Source organism: Taudactylus pleione, unplaced genomic scaffold, assembly GCF_031769625.1.
Source record: "Taudactylus pleione unplaced genomic scaffold, aTauple2 ptg000331l, whole genome shotgun sequence".
Lineage (NCBI taxonomy): Eukaryota > Metazoa > Chordata > Amphibia > Anura > Myobatrachidae > Taudactylus > Taudactylus pleione.
The window spans coordinates 2642282-2663870 of NW_028284732.1; the positions used below are offsets into that span (position 1 = coordinate 2642282).

The following is a 21589-nucleotide window of genomic DNA, read 5'->3' on the forward strand; positions in this document are numbered from 1 at the left end:
GATTAAATTGTAGATGCATCTGCAGGAAATTATGTGAAAATGTTTACAAGTACAGACCTCCTTTCTACAGACAGTGGGCCTAATTCAGCATGGATAGCAATTGCAACCGCGTACACAGATCGGCTGATTATTGCGCACTGTGCAAGCAGGGCGATCGTACTGCGATTACAGACACACTGTGAAATCCAACGCAGAGTGAGTGATAGGCCATTAGCATTTAGGGGTGGTGACGGGGGAGTGGTTGCAGAAATGCAGGCATGCCAGTCCGTTTGGACACTGTTGCATGGGCATGCATGAATTATCCACTGCGATTGCATACACAGCTTGAGTACTCACTGCGTGCGACGAGACTTGCACATTCTGAGACAGGTCAGATCTGCTGTAATTCTGCGTGAGGGACCGATGTTCTGCGATGTTACAGATGTATATGCAGGACTGCGAGGTATTATGGATGTGAGAAGAAGTGGTGGGCGTCTCTATGCCGGCTGAGCGGTGGCAGACAATAGCATATTTTCACAGCTTCATTGTGTGCGATTAGGCAGCTGCCATCGCAGTTGTGATCCGTGCTGCATCAGGCCCAGTGAAGGCAGTCATTTTGTGGACTGAACTAATTTTCATGAAAATTCAATCAATATACTAGCAACTAGTAACATCACTGTTGTCCCTCATTATTGGCGGGATGCACTATTATAATTTCTCATATACATCAAGCTTCGCTTGCATGAGATGAGTGGCAAGATGCATCGCATGCAAAATGCGTTGCTTGATGCATCCTGCCACTTGTGAGGAACAACAGAAAAAGCAGCTGCTTTCAAAGGCTAAACCAATATTTAAATGCAGTCTTCACTAAGTACTAGTCACATCATGATTCAGCATAGATCGCTATTGCAATCGCAGTTCCATAATTGCACGGAGGTCTACTGCGAAAATATGATAATGAATGCAATTGCAAAGCCATCGCACAACCAGCATAGAGACGCCCACTAGCACTATCTCCCATCCGTAATAGCTTGCAGTCCTGCGTACACATCGGGAACATCGAGTAACATCGGCCCCTCAAGTACATTTACAGCAAGTCTGACCTGCCACAGAAACTGCAAGTTGTTGCATGCAGCGAGTACTCAAGCTATGTATGGCATCTCAGTGGCTAATGTATGCACGCACATGCAACGGCACTCAAACGGACAGACATGCCTGCATTTCTCCGACCACTCCCATGTCACCACCCCCAAACCCTCACTGCCTGTCACTCACTCTGAGATGGCTTTTATTCTGCTTGAGTGATCGCAAAGTGATCGCAATGCTAACTCACGCACGCACACTGCACTGCATACGCATGAGCAGTACGCACCATCGACCAATCTTTGTACGCTGTTGCAATAGCGAACCATGCTGAATTAGGCCCAAAGTTCACATCAGTACTACCTAAAGAACAAAACTTTGTTTTATTATTACATATATGTATGAATATAGAAATTCTCAAGAAACAAATATGTGAAAATGAAAAGAAGGAATCACTTTTACCAAAGTATTATTAAAAAAAAGTAGATGTTATTGCAGTAATACTGACTTCTTTTTCTTAAAAGGAATGACACAGCTTGCAGGATTATTACTTTTCTAGACTTATTAAACTGGTTATTGTAATTGTATTGTGGACCACATGGTGGTGCTAACTCTTCATCCAACGACTTGTCCTATAGTGTCTTTTTAGGGGATTTCTGAAGACGAACAGTCTCTACTAGACCTTTTGTTGTACGTCATATACATATAACCTACAACTCTATTTTCATAACCAACACTACTGTGCATTATAATTTCTCAACTGAATGGCCTATGAATGAACTGTTGTCCATGTAAGCCCTGATAACGTTTTTTGCTGTTTTCTAATTAGGGGACAGCAGAAATATACAATAACGAGGGCCAAAAAGAATTTTAAATAATGCAGTCAACAATAGTATAAAAGGAGCCACAGAGATAACGTAGTGCTCCCCCCTCTTCAGATCCCCCTCACAGCCGTCTGCCTCCCAATGGATATTTCTGCATTGTAAAATTGACAGTATCACTCCTAATTCTGTCCTGAGTCAATTTTGCACACCTCCTATCTCCACCATGCACACACATACATACACTCCCTTATTTGGTATGACTGTCATTTGCTGTGCCCCATAGTAACTTTTTGAAAATAAAGTCTGTTTATAAAAGTCCCTGTTTAGTGCACTCTATTACTTCCTTTTGGATTATAATTGTGGAACCCCAAGGGGTGACACTGGGTTTACCCCCCAGCATTTAGATTGTAGTTGCTGTGCCGGAGCAGGCAGTGTCTTCAATTGGTACATATTATTCATGTAGTAGATCACATGGTCCGGAAGATGCCTGTTTGTGTAGGAGTGTAACCAATGTCATCATCATACAACAGAGGTTCAACCAGACTCGTTCACCCTGTGTCACTCCAGCCTCCTGCCTCATCACTCCAGCCTCTTACCTCATCACTCCAGCCTCTTGCCTCATCACTCCAGCCTCTTGCCTCTTCACTCCAGCCTCTTGCCTCATCACTCCAGTCTCCTGCCCCCTGTCATTCCATCCTCATGCTCCCTGCCACTCCATCCTCCTGCTCCATTACTCCAACCTACTGCTCCCTGTAATTCCAGCTTCCTGCCTCCCATCACTACAACCCCCTCCCCAGCCCCTTCAACTTACCTTCTTCTTGGACTGCCTACTGCTCTTCCTTAGTGGCGCAATGTGGAGGAAAGACACGGCAGTGAGCCGCACATGCACAGAAGGCTCATGTCAGGAAACGTGCCTCTGTGGAGAGCTGCTGGGTCATAGTGCCCAGCATTTATAATCAGGCAGCAGTCAAGATGGCGGCGGCTCTGGCAGGGTGACGGTGGTGGCACTGGCGGGGTGAATGCATCTGCGCCCATAGGCCATAGCACCCCGGGCAATAACCCTGCCAGTCAGCCCCTTGACCCACTCCTGTGCATAAATAATTGTTAGTAAATAAAAATAATAGTATGAGATTCTCCAAAGTATATTAACTATAATATGAACATATGCAGCAAGCAAATTAAAAAAAGTTAACTTTCCCCAATTTACAGAGACAGCTCCAGGTTTTAAAAATGTATCCAGTGAAATGTATTTTTCAGTAGCTATTTTCTGCACAGTAATGTTCCTATTACTCTGCATGGTAGATATAATACCTGTTGTTATTATCTAGGAATTCAAAGTTAACATTTATTGAAAATGCAAAAAATGTATGCTATTACTGGACTGAGTGAACATTGAGGAGATTGCAGTGCTTCAAGGTCTTCCATGACAGTGTCACATAAACCAACAAAAATGCCATAGCTCATCAGCAAAGTGTCCATGGATATTATTTTAGAGTGATGACAACAATGTACAGTTACTTTTTATTCAGAGCAGTTTACAAAGCAATTTTGCAATGTTGATAAAGAGTGCAACAATTTATTTATATTCACATATGGAACATCCAGTTTAGTATAATTGACCTATAGCTACCTACCTTCATCACTTAAAGCCAGCTTACCTTGTAACAAATTTTTGCTCACTTATATTTTCTGCAGAAATGTGGCTATCTATGTATGCATGTTTTTAGGCTGCAGCTCTGCTGTTCAATGCTTATTGGTGGATGGCCACCCACCAATCACAGTGGTGGGATGTCTCCAGTCTAATTGCACAAATTGGTGGATGGCTGGAGCTATTCAACAATTAGAGTGTTGGAAGCTGCAAGGAATAGGACCAACTGAGAACCCGTAGGACAGAAGGTAGGCCTGCTAAGGTGAGTATTATTAATTTTTAACAGAGGGAAAAAGGGGCATGATTTTTAATGAGGGATGACTGGCTGCGGATTTAGAGTATGATTTTTAATGAGGAAGGTCAGATTTTATCAATGATAAGCGCAAAAAGGGGTTAAATCTAGGGACTGATTATTAATTAAATGAGTGTTTTAGATTTAAAGGTTATTTTTGAATTAAATAGGAGAATCAGATTTGTATTATGATATTCAGTGAAGGAGTTTTGCAGATTTGCGGTATGATTTTTATGAGTGAGGTGGAAATGGATTTGGGGTGTGATTGTTAATTAAGTGGATAAGACTTACTTACTCTCTAGGTTGCAGGAGACTCTTGGGTTTTCGGGTAGTGCCCGTACCCCCGGAAGAGTGGGTGGAACTCCCGTATCCTGCCCACTTCCTAGTGAAGTGGGCAGGTTGGGGATATAATACCTGGAATCACAGTCATTACGGAGGGGGCTGGGTCAAAATGATGTGAGAGCCCGACCCTGCCCCCTAAAGTGGTCTAACATCTCTCTCATAAAACAACAGTATCTCACAAAACAACAGTATCTCACAAACAACAGTATTAGCACAATACTTAGAGGTCTATTTACTTAACCTTGGATGGAGATAAAGTGAATGGAGATAAAGTCCCAACCAATCAGCTCCTAACTGTCATTTTTCAAACACAGCCTGTGACATGGCAGTTAGGAGCTGATTGGTTGGGATTTTATCTCTGTTCACTTTATCTCCAGCCAAGGCTTAGTAAATAGAGCCCTTAGAGCCAGTAATCACATTGTCTCTCAACATGCCTGATGCCTGCTCCCCAGTTAGTGAGAGACTGAGGCGTATTTTTACAAGAGTTCAATTTTGTATTCGATTTTATGTTCGATTTAACTCACCTGAAATCGAATCAAATCAAATGCAGAGTTCACTGTCAAAATCTCACATTTACAAAGATTCGGTTTTGAGCTATATTTCAAAATTGAATTCAATATTGTTTGATTCTTACTAGTGATTTCTTGTTTGGTTTTGGATGTCCTTTCAAATTCGAACATAAAATCATCTATAAATTCGAACACAAACTTGAACACAAAATAATAGACCTGCTTCATGCTGCTTATTTTAGTATGGTTTTTGTGTCTGTTAGCCAAACAGTGACCTGGCTGTTGATTGACAGCCAGGTCACTCACAGCCAATCAGCGACCAGTTACTATAGTAGCGGTCGCTGATTGGCTGGTGGCCCTACAAGTGCAGGAAACCTTGTAGGTCCTGTCACTTGCGGAGAAGAGCTGTATGTGTATACACATACAGCTCTTCTGTGTCCGTTATGGCTCGGGATGCTGGTTTGTTTGTTTAATTGCTACTGGAGAAAAAGACTGACCTGTGCCATGGGTAAGGTGAGTATTTAATTTTTTTATCTAAACAGCTGGATTCTACTGAACATGAGGACCAAACACCGGGGACATGATGAGTATTGTGTGAGGCTATGTAATAAAATGTTACTTTCAATGGTGTGTGTACTTTCTTTATTTTAATATTTCCTTTACAGGAGAAATATAGGTACCAGCAGCCCCTTTATGCAATGCATGCTGGTACTTGTGGTTCTCCAAGTACCAGAATGCAAGGGAGGCTTGCTAGGACCTATAGCCTCTATGTAAAAGACAATATTAGTTTTATTCTAAATTTTACACCTATCAATCACGCACCCATGACCAGCGGTGTGTGGAATAGCCCCTGGCTTCAGCCCAGGCCTGTGGTTGGTATGCAGTCAGGAAGCCCGACAGGGGACTAATGATAGACGTCAAAATCCCAATGCTTATCATTATCCCTGCGCCAGGAGCCCGACACCCGGCATACCGAACAAAGGCAAGCAGGGCGGCGGCCGCGGACAGCTGCTGGGGGGGAGGAGGGTTAGGTTTGGGGCTCCCTGGGGGGACTTAGGGTTAGGCACTCCCCCGGGAGGGTTAGGGTTAGGCGAAGGGGAGATTAGGGTTAGGCACCCCCAGGGGGAGGTTAGGGTTAGGCACCCCCCTTAGAGGGTTAGGTTTAAGCTGTGGGAATGGGGGGGGGTTGGGTTTAGGCACTTATGGGGGGGTTAGGGTTAGGCACTAGGGGAGAGGTTAGGGTTAGACACCCCTAAGGGAGGGTTAGGGGGGGAGAGGGTTAGTTATACTTACATTAATTACCTGTCAGGATCTTCACTGCTGCCGGTCTTCCGGCGTCGGGATTTGAACTGCAGGTCCGGCGGTCAGTCATAGAGATCCCCTGTGGTTACCTGGGGAGGGGGTCCCCACTTTCCCAGGATCCCCAGCCTGGGCTGACTAGTGTGGGGTGATGAATGCTTTGGCAGGGGGACCCCGTGAAATGTGTCCCCCTGCTGTGGCATTACACCATGCTAGTAAGTGCCCGGTACCTGGTATTTTCACTCCTCCAGCCCAGTGATGGTTGTGATTTTGGGAGGGAACTCATCGTCATTTTGTTCTTTATTTTAACACATAAGAACCATGCTAAAATAAGCAGCATGAAGCAGGACTATTATTTTGGGGATGTTGTGTATAATTTTGTGTTCAATTCTATAGGTGAACCATGAACCCTGCCAGAACCATGCTAAAATTGCCAGCATGAAGCAGGTCTATTATTTTGAGGATGTTGTGTTTGATTTTGTTTTCGATTTGGGGTTTGATTTCAATTTGAATATTAGCATATCAGGGGATACTATGTTGGTCTATGTAAAATAACAGACGTTTAGACGATATTTGATTTTGAAGGGGATTCAGTTTTATATTCAATTTAACATTCGATTTTGACTGTAGTAAATCTCTGGGGATCTCAATTGAATGCAAATCAAATGCAAAATCACCAGATATGCAAGATCGAAAAAAATCGTAGTTTGATAAATATACCACTGAGACTAGCAAATGACACACCTTATATCAGCCTCCCACAGGTGCTCTGACAATCAATGTTGCCAAAGCTTCTGTCAGACAGAAGACAGAAACCTAGGCCTCACAGGAATGGGTATGAAGTCCCCGCCAGATGAAATACCGACGCCAGAACCCTGATCGTTACAGATCGCCACAGGGGCAAGTAAGTAGGCAACCCTACACTTCTCAACCCTAACCCTCCCTTGGTGGTGTCGCAGCCTAATCCTAAACTACCTGGGGGGTGCAGGGCTGCCGACAACTCTGCCGAGCCCAGGTACAGGGAGGTGGCACGGCCAACCAGGGAGGCGTGGCCAGATTCCCTGCTTACAAAAAAAATCAATAAGTTTGCAGCTGCAAACCAGGTTGGGGCGCAATCGCTCTCGTCCCCTCCTGTATATGCTGGCTGGGGAGAGAGGCTGCTGCAGCAGTCAGTACTCTTTCTCCCTGCCCGAACCTAAGTAACAGCTGCTGGGGAGAGAGGCGGGTGGAGTGCTGGGCCCCTCCAACAGGCCTGGACTCGGGTAAATAGTACCTGCTCCCCCCTCCCGGAGCCCCTGGGTGGGTGCCTAGCCCTAACCTCCCCCCGGGGGTTGCCTAACCCTAAACCCCCTCCCCCTAGCCTAACCCTAACCCTCCCCGGGGGGTGCCTAACCATAAGTCTCCCCCGGGGTGCCTAAACCTAACCCTCCCCCCATGGCTACAAGCTAACAGTGGCCAGCTTACCTTCGTTCGAGAAGCTGTCTGTCGAGATTCCGCCATCGGGATCTAGATGGACGTAGGCATTTTGTCGCCTGTCTTTAGTCCCAAGTCGGGATTTAGGAGCCGGCCGGCGGTCTTTTAACTACATCCGTCACACATAGCTCCCATTTAAAACTTTCGCTGTGCTTTTATCAAAATATATATATATTATACGACCCTGATAACAGGCAGGAAAATTTATGTGCCGAGATTTATGTGCCGATTCATTATTGTGGGCCTATTGTCCCCAGGTGAAGTATGCAGCTCACCGCCAGTTACTGTGGTAGATACTTAAGTACTGGAATGGTTCATATTGCTCCAGTGCAGGAACAGCTGATCTGAAGCTCTCCCCATGATCCCTAAAACTGCTACTGTAGTAACAGTGTTATCCTGTCTAGTGCACATATATAACCTGTGTTCGTGCATGCATACTGCCTGCAAGTGACGTAGGGCCAGTGGGGGCGGAGGTTGAAGATGGCATAGGTTCCAGCAGCTAAACTCCTAATACTTTTAATTTTTGGAGTTTGCTGAATATTGGGACCCTAGTAATGAAAACATGTGGAAATAGATGATACTGAATAGATCCATTAGTGAAACCCAGATAGTTTCTGATACAGGGTCCCTAATGTAAAAACTTGTGACTGTAATAGCCTATGGTTGCTGTAATAGCCTATGATATTGCATGTTAAACTATTTTTTACCAGTTGCAAATATATCCCTGTAATTGTTAGAAAGTAACAGCTTTAAAAATTATTAAGAAAGGATTATGTGGACTATAGTTAATTGTCACTTTTTTTTTCTTAAATTTTAATTTGTGAGAAATATATGTTCATTCTATTGTGAATTTTTTTTAAATCTTGTTTATAGCACGTGCATTGTTTTTACATATGGTGTTGCCTAAACTGTTCTATTAATTCTATTAATTACAAATGTTCTGCTTTTCAAATGTTTGTAGCACAAATAATTAAAATTGGCTGCCAGGGGTACCCAGGTGAATACAAAGTTGAGAACCACTGCTCTGAACAAAAGTATCCCCCTCTTGTTATATAAAATGATGGGAAGTACAATATATAAACAGTACTCCTATGTGTCCAGGTAGACTTTTGTTTTGACTGTTATTTCTTGGTAGGGATTTCCATAGTTTGTGTTCTTTCAGCATATTGCAATTTACACCATGATATGGTATAAAAAAAGGAGTATGACTTTCAGCTTCAGGGGGTAACAGTATTGTATGTTATGTGGTATGAGTTGGTTGGGGGGACATTAGCTCCCTTGTTTGTTAATCGTTGTTAAACCATCCATACATGAAGTGACTTGGACATACTGGCCCCAAGTTTATGTTTGTGCACATGAAAAATGTATGATTGATTGGGACTGGTATGGGCCTGGCGGAAAGTGTGGCCAGCAGGGGATCATTATGCTGTCAGCAGTGGCTGCATTATTTGGACTGTTTAGGACTCAACTGTTCAGCCTGACTACTGATTGGCTGCACATGGGTGTCCACATTAGACCATACTTGCCTACCCTCCCGATTTGGTCGGGAGCCTCAAGAAAATCGGGTGCCGCTCCCGACCTCCGGGGAAGGCAGACAATCCTCCCTGCTGCCGCCCACCCCTCCTATCCCCCCCCCCGCAATTGCCTTTGGAACCCCCACAGCAGGGGGGGCGGTGATGCGATTCATGCTGAATGGCATCATTTTGGCCCCACCCCCTGCTTCACAATGCCAGTAATATTGGCATTGTGTAGCAGGGGCGGGGCCAAAATTACACGATCACGTGGCACCATTCACAAATACACAAAGTCTGGCCGGCCCCACCTACTTGTTCTGGCCATGCCCCCCTGTCATGCCGATATGGCTGCTCCCCCCCGGAAGGGGCAGCCAGAAAGTCGGCAAGCCTGCATTAGACACAGAGGGGCTGATTCGTAGGTGCACGCTATTGCAGCCACAACTTTATCCTTTGCCACATTGTGACTGCTTCCTTATGCTAATACTGCAGCCAATGGGATTCATACAAAGACGCCCACCACCTGTGGCGCTAATCCACTGCTGTGCGTATAAACATGCACCATGGGTCACACAACGGCAGCACCAACGAACATTGCACAGCCCTAGGGAAGCACAGAATTTCCATTTGTACATGGCTTCCGGAATCAGTGCAACTGCGGCAAAAGAAGCGGTCGCTGACAGCGAGACACCCATGTCTGGCTAGCAATCACTTGTTACCACCCAGAAACACCCACCAAATTTGCCCCTCTCTGCATCCAAATATGTTCTGCGGTTTTCGGGACACATGCATAGTGCGGCTCGGACACAGGTGCAGAATGAAAACATCGGCCGCTAGCGTGCTGCATCAACACTGCCTGCACCTCTGAATCTGGCCCAGACTGTTATAAGTACTTGGGTCTACTTGTGTATGTGAAGCTTTAAAACCAGCAGCACATATGAGACATTAACTGTTTTGTGCAATTAGTTAGAATGAGCTAATGGTTTGGAAATAAAAGAACAAATATTCAAAATATATTATTACCATATTGTCCCATCATAAAATAGTCTTTAGGATAATTTAGCTGCCATTGCTGTGATTTGAATCTTGGAATATTATTTCAGTAGGTGGTGGCTAGAGTGCAATGTAAGAGTTAAGATAAAGTGCTTTTCACTTCTCCATTTCTGTGACTTTAACCACAAGGGAATTTCTGTTTATGTCACCTGTGTCACTGGATGTGTGCTGTGTCCCTCTACCCCTTGTGTATTCAGCCCTGATGCAATTTTAGGAAACAAATCATTTTAATCCTTGGAGAGTAATAGACAGCTACACTATAACCCAGATTGCACTGCATTGGTTGTTCCTGATTTGATTACGTCATATTAAAAGCTATTTTTCAATCAACATTGAAGAATATAGGATGCTACACCCAGATGGTATGGCTGGTCTTGAATTGAGAGACATAGCTATATGGCATTTGACATAACCCATTCTATAAAATGATTAATGTATAGTGTTATGCAAAGCATTTAGAATTTATTATTGGAACTGTAGATAATGTGTGATATGAATATGTATATAAGAGGCATATTAAATTATTTAATTTGTGTTTTTTAGAATTTATGTTTTTGTATAGTATAGTAGAGATTGCTAATGCTGGGTTCCATAGCAAATTTACTTTTGTAATAAGCTAAAAAATAAAAAACAATTAAGGGTATATTTGGCAAGATGTGGAGAACATGTTCTATTGCAGCAATCTACTAATCAAATTTTGCCCAGGCAGCTGAGTGACACCCAGCTCCCTGGTGATACTGGCTGGTACTGTAGCAGTTTGAACTTACTCGCACTTATTAACTAAACTGTTATGATTCTTTATAATTACTTCATTGAACCTGTGTTTTTTCCTCTGAAGTGGAAATGTATACATTTATTAATTGTATACATTTATTGTGCACCATACATCCAGTATATATTTGTGCATGCAAAACCCTGTTTAATCATTCACAGTGAAACTTGAAGCCAAATTTTTGTCTTTCCTGTTCCACTATTGGCAAAAACATGCAAATATAAAATATTAAGTTCAAATAAAAATTCAACAATAATTAATTTTATTTTTTTTTTCTAGAAAAAGTGCAGTATTTAAATAAATAAAGCATTTCTTATGTGGGTTATCCCTGCTATCATCATTCTAACATGGGGATAGCATTAAGAGGATTTTGGTGGTACACAATCCTTCTTAAATTGGAAGCATGGGGTATACCACCAGCAATAGCACTTTAATAATAATCCTGTAATAAAATAGGCCCAATAATTACATATCTCTATAATTCATCTGGCTAAAACCTAGACACCTCTCAATATAGTGACATTCCCTACAACTCACCTTATTACTCAATATAATAATTCCCTAATATGTTTCTTATTACTTCATATAAGCTCTTTATAACTTCTCCTCTTACTCATATAATGTCTCACTGTAACACCTCCTATTACTCCAAATAACTGTTTCATAAACTCTTCCTATAACTCCATATAATCTCTCCCTATAACTCATTTTACTACATGTAACGTATCCCTATATATCCTCCTATTGTTCCATATAACATTTCCCTGTAACTCCTCCTGTTACTTCATATAACCTCTCCATATTTCCCCTTCATATAACATTTCCTTGTATCACCTCTCATTATTCCATATAGCCGCTACCATTAACACCTCGTATGCATACTTGTCTACTCCCGGAATGTCCCAAATTTCAGGTGGCTCTCCTGGACGTCCAAAACAGTAGTCAAGTGTCCTGGGGGACCTATTAATGCCCACTGTCTCTCACTTCCTGGGTGAAGTGAGGGACCCAGGTGGCATGGTGATGCAATTTGCGTCACCGTGACCCCACCCTCTCCTTTACAATGCCTGCAATTGCAGCATTATATAGCATAAGGCAGGGCCACAATGATGTCATTGCAGCAACATGCCACGGTGGGGAAGGGTTAGGTTTTAGGGCTCCCAGGGGGACGAAGGGTTAGGCACCCCCTGGGAGGGTTAGGTTTAGGCTAGGAGAAGGGGGCTTAGGGTTAGGCACCCCCGGGGGGAGGTTAGGGTTAGGTACCCCCCCGGAGACTTAGGTTTAGGCTGCGGGGAAGGGGGGTTAGATTTAGGCACTTAGAGGGGGGTTAGGGTTAGGCACTAGGGGGGAAGTTAGGGATAGACACCCTTAAGGGAGGGTTAGGGTTAGGGTAGAGAGTAGGGTTAGCACCACTTACCTTAATTAGCGATTGGGATCTTCACCCCTGCCGGGCTTCCGCTGTCGGGATTTGGTCGCCGGCGTTAATACCTACTACACCTATTCTCTACCTAGAACACTTCCTAATACTCCATATGAACCCTCCTCCTACTATAACAGTATAAAATCACCCATAACTCTAAGGCTGGGTACACAGTTGCCAATGTGTGTACCCAGCGATGCAACGCCCAATGCGGTGACTGACCGCCCGGTTTGTCAGGCATCGGCTCCATGCACTATGGCGACGTGGGCATCTACAGTATGTCCTTCCATCGGCCCTACATGCAGGCTGACGTAATGACCCCGATGGATGACCTACAGGAGTGCGCATGGTCGCGCAAAGTGCGGTACACATTGGCTGCTGCAAGATCGGACGACATATCATCTAGTGTGTACCCAACTTAAATAAAACAGTCTACATAAACTGTAAGCAATGCTCCATCCATATTGTTTCTGTACATTTTTTTTTTTTAAACTTCTATAACTCTTTCTATATATTTCCATATCATAGCTCCTATCACTCTATTTAGTTTCTGCCTGAGACTGAAAATAGCATTGGTCCCTCCATTCCCTGGCATTAACACGCAGTGATGGAAATGTCTGACTAAACATCAATTTAATTGAAAAAGCCTTGTCTGTAACCTGACATATTGACCCAGTGAATGCCGGAGAGAGACAGGGGTAATCAGGAAAGAGACATGCAGAGAGGAGAGTGTTAGACATGGGTGGTTTTCCAGGTGGTCATGCTGAGCACATAACCTGTTAGCAGCTCCCAGAAATGCTTTAAAGGTGCAATTTATGAAATGATCTGGTATCAGTCACACAGGGAATCCTCCTGGTGTTAGGGGGCGGAGGAGAGAAAATGTGGGGCGCAATAATAAAGAGGGGAGGGGGAATAGGTGAAAGCATGAAAACAGAGAAGGGACGGGTATAATAAGGTAGAGTGTGTGACTGAGTGTTGGGATTAACTACTACGTGAGAGAAATAGAGAGGCATGGATGAAGGCTGAGAGAGACAGACAGACAGTATGAGAGTGTCTGAGGGGAGGGGAAAAGAAGGGAGGGAGATAGAAGGTCAGATAGAGAAAGGGAGAAGGAAAGACATAAGCAAAGAGCAAGGGAGAGTGTGGAGGGGGCGACAGTCAGAACCTGGGCAAGACAGATAGAGCCTTGGACCTGGCAAGAGAGGGATGATCGAGAAAGAGAGGGAACGGGCAGAAGAGGGATGAGCCAATGAGAGCTGGAGGAGAGAAGAAAGGTGTGTGCGGGCAGAGGAAGGAGAGAGCAGGTGGGAGAGAGAGAGACAGCAGCGAGAGGGCAAGTGACAGAGAAGCAGCTGAGGAAAGAGAGGGGTGGAAGGAGTGATGGTCCAGGAGTTATATACAGAGTGATGAGCTAGAGAGCGAGAGAGAGAGAGAGAGAGGGGAGAGTAGCGGGAAGCAGAAACCTATGTAGGGGGATTAAAGAATTGAGAAGTGCCAGAGACGAAGGGCGAATAGAAGTGAGGTGGTCAGGGAGCATCTGTACATTATATCTGTGTATTCCCTGCGTACACATGGATGCTGCCCGCAGGTGAGTGTACGCTTCAGGACTCAGCCACTGAGCAACATGCAGCTCACACAATGCTGCTTTATATTCCTGGTTCAAGGCAGCATCTATCTGGTAAGTCGTGTATTTATCTCCGGGCACTGCCTCTAGTTATGTGTTCTGTCTGTCTCACCCTATAGGGTATGTGGCTGATATCCTTCTTCATGTCTGCCTTCACTCTCTCCTGTCACACCTGCTGCTCTCCTGTGTGTGATGTATGGTATTATATATGGCATGTGCATCAATGACATAGTGTGTATGGTCAGATCGGATGCTAAGCTTTTCATAAGGGGTGATTTCATTCCTGGTGTTATTAGCAGGAGGGCTGGTGTTAAACAACCTCTGTCTACTTGTTGCTGGATATAAGCTATGTAATGTGATCGTATACTGTATGTACATATGACTATATATAGGGGGCGTGTAGAAAATGTAATATTGGACGTCTGGTTAGCAGGTCTGACACAGTATGAGTACAGTACAGTGTAGAGCTAACGTGTCAGACGTTAGGTTATTGAAAGTATATTTTTTACCCTGTGGTTTGTAAAATCGGGACTGAAGGGATTTCATGTCAGCGAGATGTTTCATGGGTTAGTGTCAGTCACATCTATTGGCAGAGGGATCTACAGATCTGCAGACAGTAGCTTGTTTAATATGTTAAACAACCCTTGCAAATGCTATAATTACAGTGACATGTTTAATGGGTTAATGGGTCAGTCCAGTATAGCTCTACAGATCTGTATGTGCTTATTCCTGGGTTAAAGAGAGAATCCCAGGCATGATCAAAGACATCCTAATGACAGGATCTGGTGGAGGATCTACAAATCTGGATATGTTTTCCATGGGTTATAATGACAGCACCATGTACAATTAAAGGCAGCAGCTATTTGCTTAATGGGTTAAAAGGTCACTCCAGTACAGGAGCATATATCCACAGGACACGCTTCTGATTGATAAAAAGAAGAATGTCATGTATGATCAGAGAGGCTTAATGGGTTAAAGGGCCAGTCTGATGTAAAAGCAGACATTTACAGACCACTGAATGGGTTAAAAATTCTGAGAAATGTATCATGAAATAGGTCTAATGATAATATCACATTTATAGGATTAAATGAACAGTTTAGTGTAGAATCAGACACCAAGACCCGGAGACAGCGTCATATATAATTTCCGAGATCTAATGAAAGAGACGTTTTAATAAGTTAAAGGGTCATTCTAGTGTGGGAGCAGAAATCTGCAGCTCTGGACTTATTTTGATGGGTTAGATCACAGTTCTGTTTATAACCAGTGAGCTATAATGGCAGTTACACATTTAATGGTTTCATCTGTTGACTTGGGCATGATTAATATGTTAAGGAAGTACAAGTACAAAATTAATCTAATGATAATACCACCTTGAAGAGCCAGTAGAACACCTAGTCATATTAAATTATTTAGTCTGTTTCAAACTATTTTTAAATGTCAAAATATAATAAAATATTTAATTAGCCAGAGGTCATCATAATATAAAACATAGGTGACAAAGATAAACACAGTGTGCAATTGCTCATTCAGATACATATAGTAACAAAAATAAGCTCCCTGCTTTTTGTTTCTTTAATTATTTATATGGAACCACAAGCATTTCATAGTACCATACTGTACATAGGGAATATAATAAACATCTGTAACCGTCTAAAGTGATCAGATTAGACGGTTAAACATAATTTGATGAATTAACATATATACATAATTATATAATTATTACCTTCAAATTAAATAATTTATATTGAAAAAATAAAAAGTCATATGACAGGGGTTAAAGAGTGTGTATATAACTTGACCTAATAACTGCAACATATCTAAAGAATAAATGCTCAGTCCTTTGTAAAACCAGGTTCTAATGATCTTTATTATATTTTATTAATCCCCTCACCAAATATATTGGCTCATGTTTACAGCTGAGTGTGGCTTATTTACAATGCATGTAAACTTTCAATACCAATGGGTCATCAAATGACCTATTGACATTGACAGGGCCAATATGTAAAAGGCCTACCCCACCAGGGAGCTTTGTGGTGTAATGGGAGATATATTTAAAGTTCAGACAGTGCAGGGTATTTATTCATTGAGTGTGGTCATTGCTCTGGATACATTAATGTCAATACTTGGTCAAATATGAGGATATTTCTGTGTAGACTACCTGGGTACAACAGACAGCTTTTGAAAGTTATACAATATAACATGACCTTTTGATTGTAGGGGTTTCAGGTAGGCTCAAGGAGAACTCTTGTTTGAGGGATCCAGGACTAAGACATGTTTTTATACCAAGTGATATATTGATTGCAGGTTTCTAGGACAGGCTCCCTCACTGTATGGTTCTAATGTAGAGTGACCACAGTGTAGATTTTAAAGACCTTTCCATCTAATATTTAGAGACCATAGGCTGGGCTGCTACAAATAGTTCAAAGTTCTTTAAAAAAATCCGCTGTGATCTCCTATACACAGGACTGGTCCATACATAGCTGGCTTTCCTATTTAATTGTGTTATTTTGTAGCTGTGTGTAACATTTCTGTGCCTCTGCAGATTTGTGGGCTCATTTAGCAGATGCTACCCTCTCCTGTAACAGCCATTTTGTAACAGTGTGATTTTTATGCAGAATTCAGTCATGATATTGTATAATAGGTCTTTGCTGACAGTAAAGCATATTGATTTATTTATTATTATCCTAATGTATGCACTCAACAGGGCATCAAGATGTTTTATATTATATACATTCTATATTTGTCCTCATTTACATCACCATTAAACAAGATTTGCCACCGTATGTACGACTATTATCATGAGGTGTAAGAGTAATTTAAAGTGTTATAATCTGTTATTCTATTATATTTTTATTTTTCATTTTGCATCAGCTATTCTTGCATAATAGTGAACCATATAAACTAACACTCTGTAATATTTCAAGGTTTTCATAAACTTTCAATACACATTGTCACCTATCCATTATTTTACACATTTCTCATTAATGATTTCCACTTGTGAGCAGTTTTTGATATAGCAATTCATAATTTATTACAATGTATGGTTTATTATAATGTGTTCTTGATTTAAAGCATGTATCTGTTGTGTTATGCATTCATGTGGTTAGTTTTACATCTCTAATATTTTGTGACTGTGCATTAATATGTGCCAGCCTGCTTAGTGTTGTCAGTGTGATCTATGATCATTGCATAATCACTATGGTAATGTATTACTATATATGTTGTCTGATATGCTTTATTAGACAGATAGTGTAGTTCATCATATACACTTTAGCATTGTTGATAACTGTGCTACTCTGTATCAAGATTTACTTTGGTATATCTGTCTGTTATTCTCAGCACAAGTCCCTATGGACAGGGCTCATTTGCCAGCTGCCCCCACCTATCTGTCTCCATGGTTATCCCACTTTTGTCAAAATTAACCATGTAGACAGTGGGTATATTTTAATGCCCTTCCTCTATGTACAACCCACAGAGCTAACAATCTGTATTTACACAGCTCTATCACTCTGTACTACTTTCCTCTAGCACAACTTTCTTATGCATCTGCAAATATACCATATTTGGTTGTGATGTACTTACTGTTTACATGGCCCTTCAAATTAAAATATAAGCAATAGATAGATGAAGATTTTTTCCTTTCAAATTTCCAAAATATTACTCTTATAAATATATACATTTCCATAAAGTTCTTTAAAAAAAAAAATTTTTTTTGTACTATTGTTTTGTACAGTTATATATTTGAAACATACATTTATTTGCATTTATGCTTCATGTGTTCACAATTAAAGCTGTGTGATCTATGAGTTGATATTTTATTATGACGTTGCTAGCTATGTAACAGGGTGGTGTTGATTATCTATGACCTCTGTAGCTGAAAGTGGTTTCTTCTGACATCTGCAGTTAACACAGTGTGTCTGTGAGTTGTGAAGTGCCCTCTTTTTTCAAGTATCTCTTTGACATTGTGATACCCAGGGGGTGTAGGTCAGGTGCCTGCACATTACTCAGCTCTCATTAAACTGGTTACACTGATTAGTACTCAGTACCACTAATTATTTGTAGTAGCATCTGTTATTGCTGGAGTTTCAGGTGAGAGCATATCAAAAAAGGAAAGGACAGGAGGGAGATTAAAGTGAGTGAAAGAAATGCAAAAAAAAATGTAAGGTCTGTTATAATATTTACAGTATGAGAAATACCTATGCATATTTCATTGTTCTTATTCTGTTAGAGGTCATTTGCCTTCCTTTTTACCCTCAGGTGATCTGTGGCCAGGAAGACTCCTCAAGTGAGGCAGATGATGAAGATCAATCAGATGCCAAACACCACGCCAGGCCTCGAATCCCCAGGAAACGTTCTCCCTCTCCATCCCGATCTCGCAACTCCAGTCCTTTAAACTCAACAGTCCTTCAACTTCTCTCCAACTCTCCTGAATTCTGGGATGTCCTGAATAGTCTTTCAGAACTGGGTCATAATCAGGAACCACCAATTCCAGTTAGGGTCAAACGTCAATCAATGCTGAGGTCAACTGGAAGAGCTAAGAAAGTCTTTGGTTGGGGGGACTTCTACTCCAATATCAAGACAGTAAAGCTCAATCTCCTCATCACGGGAAAGGTGGTGGACCATGGGAATGGGTCCTTCAGTGTGTATTTTCTCCACAACTCAACAGGCCAGGGAAATGTTTCTGTCAGCCTTGTCCCACCATCCAAAGTCCTTGACTTTGACTTGGAGCAGCAAATGTATGCAGAAGCAAAGGAGTCAAAGATTTTCAACTGTCGGGTAGAGTTTGAGAAAGTAGATAAAGCAATTAAGACAGGTCTCTGCCCCCATGACCCATCAAAGACATGTCACCAGCAGCAAACTCGTAGCAAGGTCTCATGGACATGCTCACACCCGTTCAAGATTGTTTGTGTTTATGTCTCATTTTACACAACAGATTACAGACTGGTGCAAAAAGTCTGTCCTGACTATAATTATCACAGCAGCTCCCCATACTCACCTTCGGGTTGAATACAATTAATTGGCAAAGTACTGATAGCTGTGGAATAGCCTAGTTTTGGCTAACTTTGGGTCTATCTTTTTATGGACTTCCTGTGCCTTGGTCTGGTCCATTGTGGTGTGTGTATTTGTGGAGAAAGTGGACAGAAAGCTGTGTAAGTGATGTGTTGGACGTGAAGCTTGAATTATGTCAATATACCCACTAATGTAACAACTATATTGTTGTCCCTTAGTTCCTAATACACCCTTAAACTTAACTGATGTGGTCTCCAAGAAGCTGTAATCATTGAAGCTCTGGAGTGTCTACTATTTTGTCTACAACTACAGATAAAATGACCTGGTTTCTTCTGTTCCAGAAAAAACACAGACAAAGGTTTAAGCTAGTACCAATGTAGTCCAAAGCTGTGTTTCTTAAAACACTTGCAGAGAAGGCAGGGTGAAGTACCTGCAAAAATAATACGCAACTGAATGTGAATGATCTTGGTTTACCTATTAAACAAGCTACTTACTAAACATTGCATAATCATTGCCACATTAATAATATTGACTGTGCAGAAAGATATTTAAGGAGCCAGGGATGATATGCATAAATAACCCGCAACAGTTAGGTACCAGCAGAAATTGTATTTGTGCTATGGCCACCTTGCTCATGGATCTCCAGCCCCAATCCAGTTCTTATTAAAGCACAGGCTAGAACATTACTAGTCATTATTAGAATAGTAGGAAATTATTAGTAACAGACCTAGTAATTCTACCTGTCACTCATACCATATAGTCTGTTTTACGCTTTTCCTAAATGATACAGTATGTCACTACTGTCTGCCAGTCTGTCCTTACTGATATAGACTGATATAGACTAGCTCTCCATTTTAAGTTATCTTATAGCTTATACATCACTATTATTAACTTACCCTACTACAACTCAACTGCAGTTTATGTCACTGTGCTCCACTGGGACCAATATTACATAGTTCACAGGACCTTTTGTTTTGTCGCTGAAAGGCCTTAAATTCAAAACAAATAGCTTTATCTGTCACCTACACAGAGTAGTGGCTGCCATTTTGCTGACTGAAACAACATACAGGAGAATCCAGTCTTATCAATTTATTTGGAACTGCTGACATCAGTGATATAGCAATGACACTGTTACCTTATGAAATGATAGGCTGCTTCTCAGGAAAATTGTTTAAGCTCACAAAATGGCTGCCTTGATGATGTTGCAAGTTCAAAGATAATTGACAGACTACACCCTCATGATTGATTCTACACACAAATTGACTTCCTCCACTGTGTGCAAGTGACAGGTACACTTTAATTTGGTGTGGTTGTGATTATCCGTTAACCAAGACAATGAAGGCACATCAAACCCAAAAGGTATTTAGGGCTGAAATGATGACTGAGAGTTGTTAATGTATTGTCAGTGATCAGCTCTTATGCAGACATACCTAGCGGGAAATGTCCCATATTATTCATTTAATCACCAAAGTAGACTTTATTGCAATACAAAAATTAAATATATTGTTATATTAGGAAGTGAGGACTTTGCTCATACAAACGTATTTAATAAAAGGGGCTATAAAATTATCACAATCTCAAAATATTGCTTAAAGGGTTGTGATAGGATATTTTTTTTATCTCATGTGTAATGTGTGTTCTATTCTGTAGCTGACTTCCTTTTTCCAGATAAAACTAAGTATATGCTATTGGTTTACGGGTGTAAAACTCACTTATTTTACAATAAAATATGTAGGAAGGTAGCCTTCTGGCTCTGAGGTCTTCTGTGACATGTCTGCTTTAACCTTCCTCATGGGACAAATCACTGAACATGTCACAGTCATTACATCACTCTGCTTTTTCATAAGAGCCAACCCATTAACTCCTTTCTTGCCAGATCAATACAATTCAGCACATTTGTCTTCAAAGGGGCTCAGAGAGTCTACTATTATCCTTGATGTTTACAACTATACCATATGTAGGGGTGGGTTATATCATTATTGGGGTTCTGTGCAATATGGAAATATCTCTGTATGTTAATCGCATAAAAAATACTGTCTGTGATCAATAAACAAAACTGCTGACTGTACATTTTATCTTTTATCTATCTCCTGTTTGTGTTTAGATAATTTTTTAAAGCATCAACACATCCCACAGACCCATAGTAAAGATGGGGAGTGTATGAATGTATGTATATATATATATATATATATATATAGAGAGAGAGAGAGAGAGAGAGTATATATATATATATATATATATATATGTATGATTTGTGTGTGTGAGCACAGAGGCACATAGAGCAGTGTGTGTGATCCCAGTAGCACAGACTATTAATCACTAATTACCAGTCCACACGTTTCCAGCTCAGCATCTTTCTGTACTGATCCCAACAGCAGCTGTTCTGCAGCTACACAACATCCATCTTTCCCCCTCCCTCACACTCCTCTCTACTCTTCATTTCTCACTTTTTACCTCACATCTTCTGCCCTTCTTAAAGTACACCTGTCGCCAACACACAGGTCAAGGCAGTCATTCTTTGGGGGTTGAACTGATATTCATGAGATTTACTAGGTAGTAGGGACATCACTGAAGTATTACTCATAGAGCCATTTTGTGAGGTAAACACAAGAATATTAGCATATCCATATACTAGAAACTAGTGACATCACTGAGATGTGAGACATGAAAATACAGTCAGTTGATAATGACAATTTGCCACTGTGTGCTGTCATTGGACGACCACACTGACTGCATCTTGTTTGATTTGATCA

At 41.5% G+C, this 21589-nt stretch overlaps 1 protein-coding gene across 1 annotated transcript; it reads left to right on the forward strand.

Moving 5' to 3' along the window:
* Window positions 1–13331: 13331 nt before the first annotated feature.
* NXPH3 (neurexophilin 3) lies at window positions 13332–20911 on the forward strand. The gene is made up of 2 exons (XM_088443560.1): window positions 13332–13880; window positions 18084–20911. Exons 1-2 carry the CDS (start codon window positions 13827–13829, stop codon window positions 18831–18833), a joined length of 804 nt encoding a protein of 267 aa, XP_088299686.1. The 5' UTR covers window positions 13332–13826; the 3' UTR covers window positions 18834–20911.
* Window positions 20912–21589: the final 678 nt, after the last annotated feature.

Excerpts from the sequence above, each read along its gene's own strand:
- NXPH3 (XM_088443560.1), top strand. The coding sequence starts at position 13,827 with ATGCAGCTCACACAATGCTGCTTTATATTCCTGGTTCAAGGCAGCATC. Across the intron at positions 13,881-18,083 it reads TTCAAGGCAGCATCTATCTG|GTGATCTGTGGCCAGGAAGA; the intron begins GTAAGTCGTGTA and ends TTTTACCCTCAG.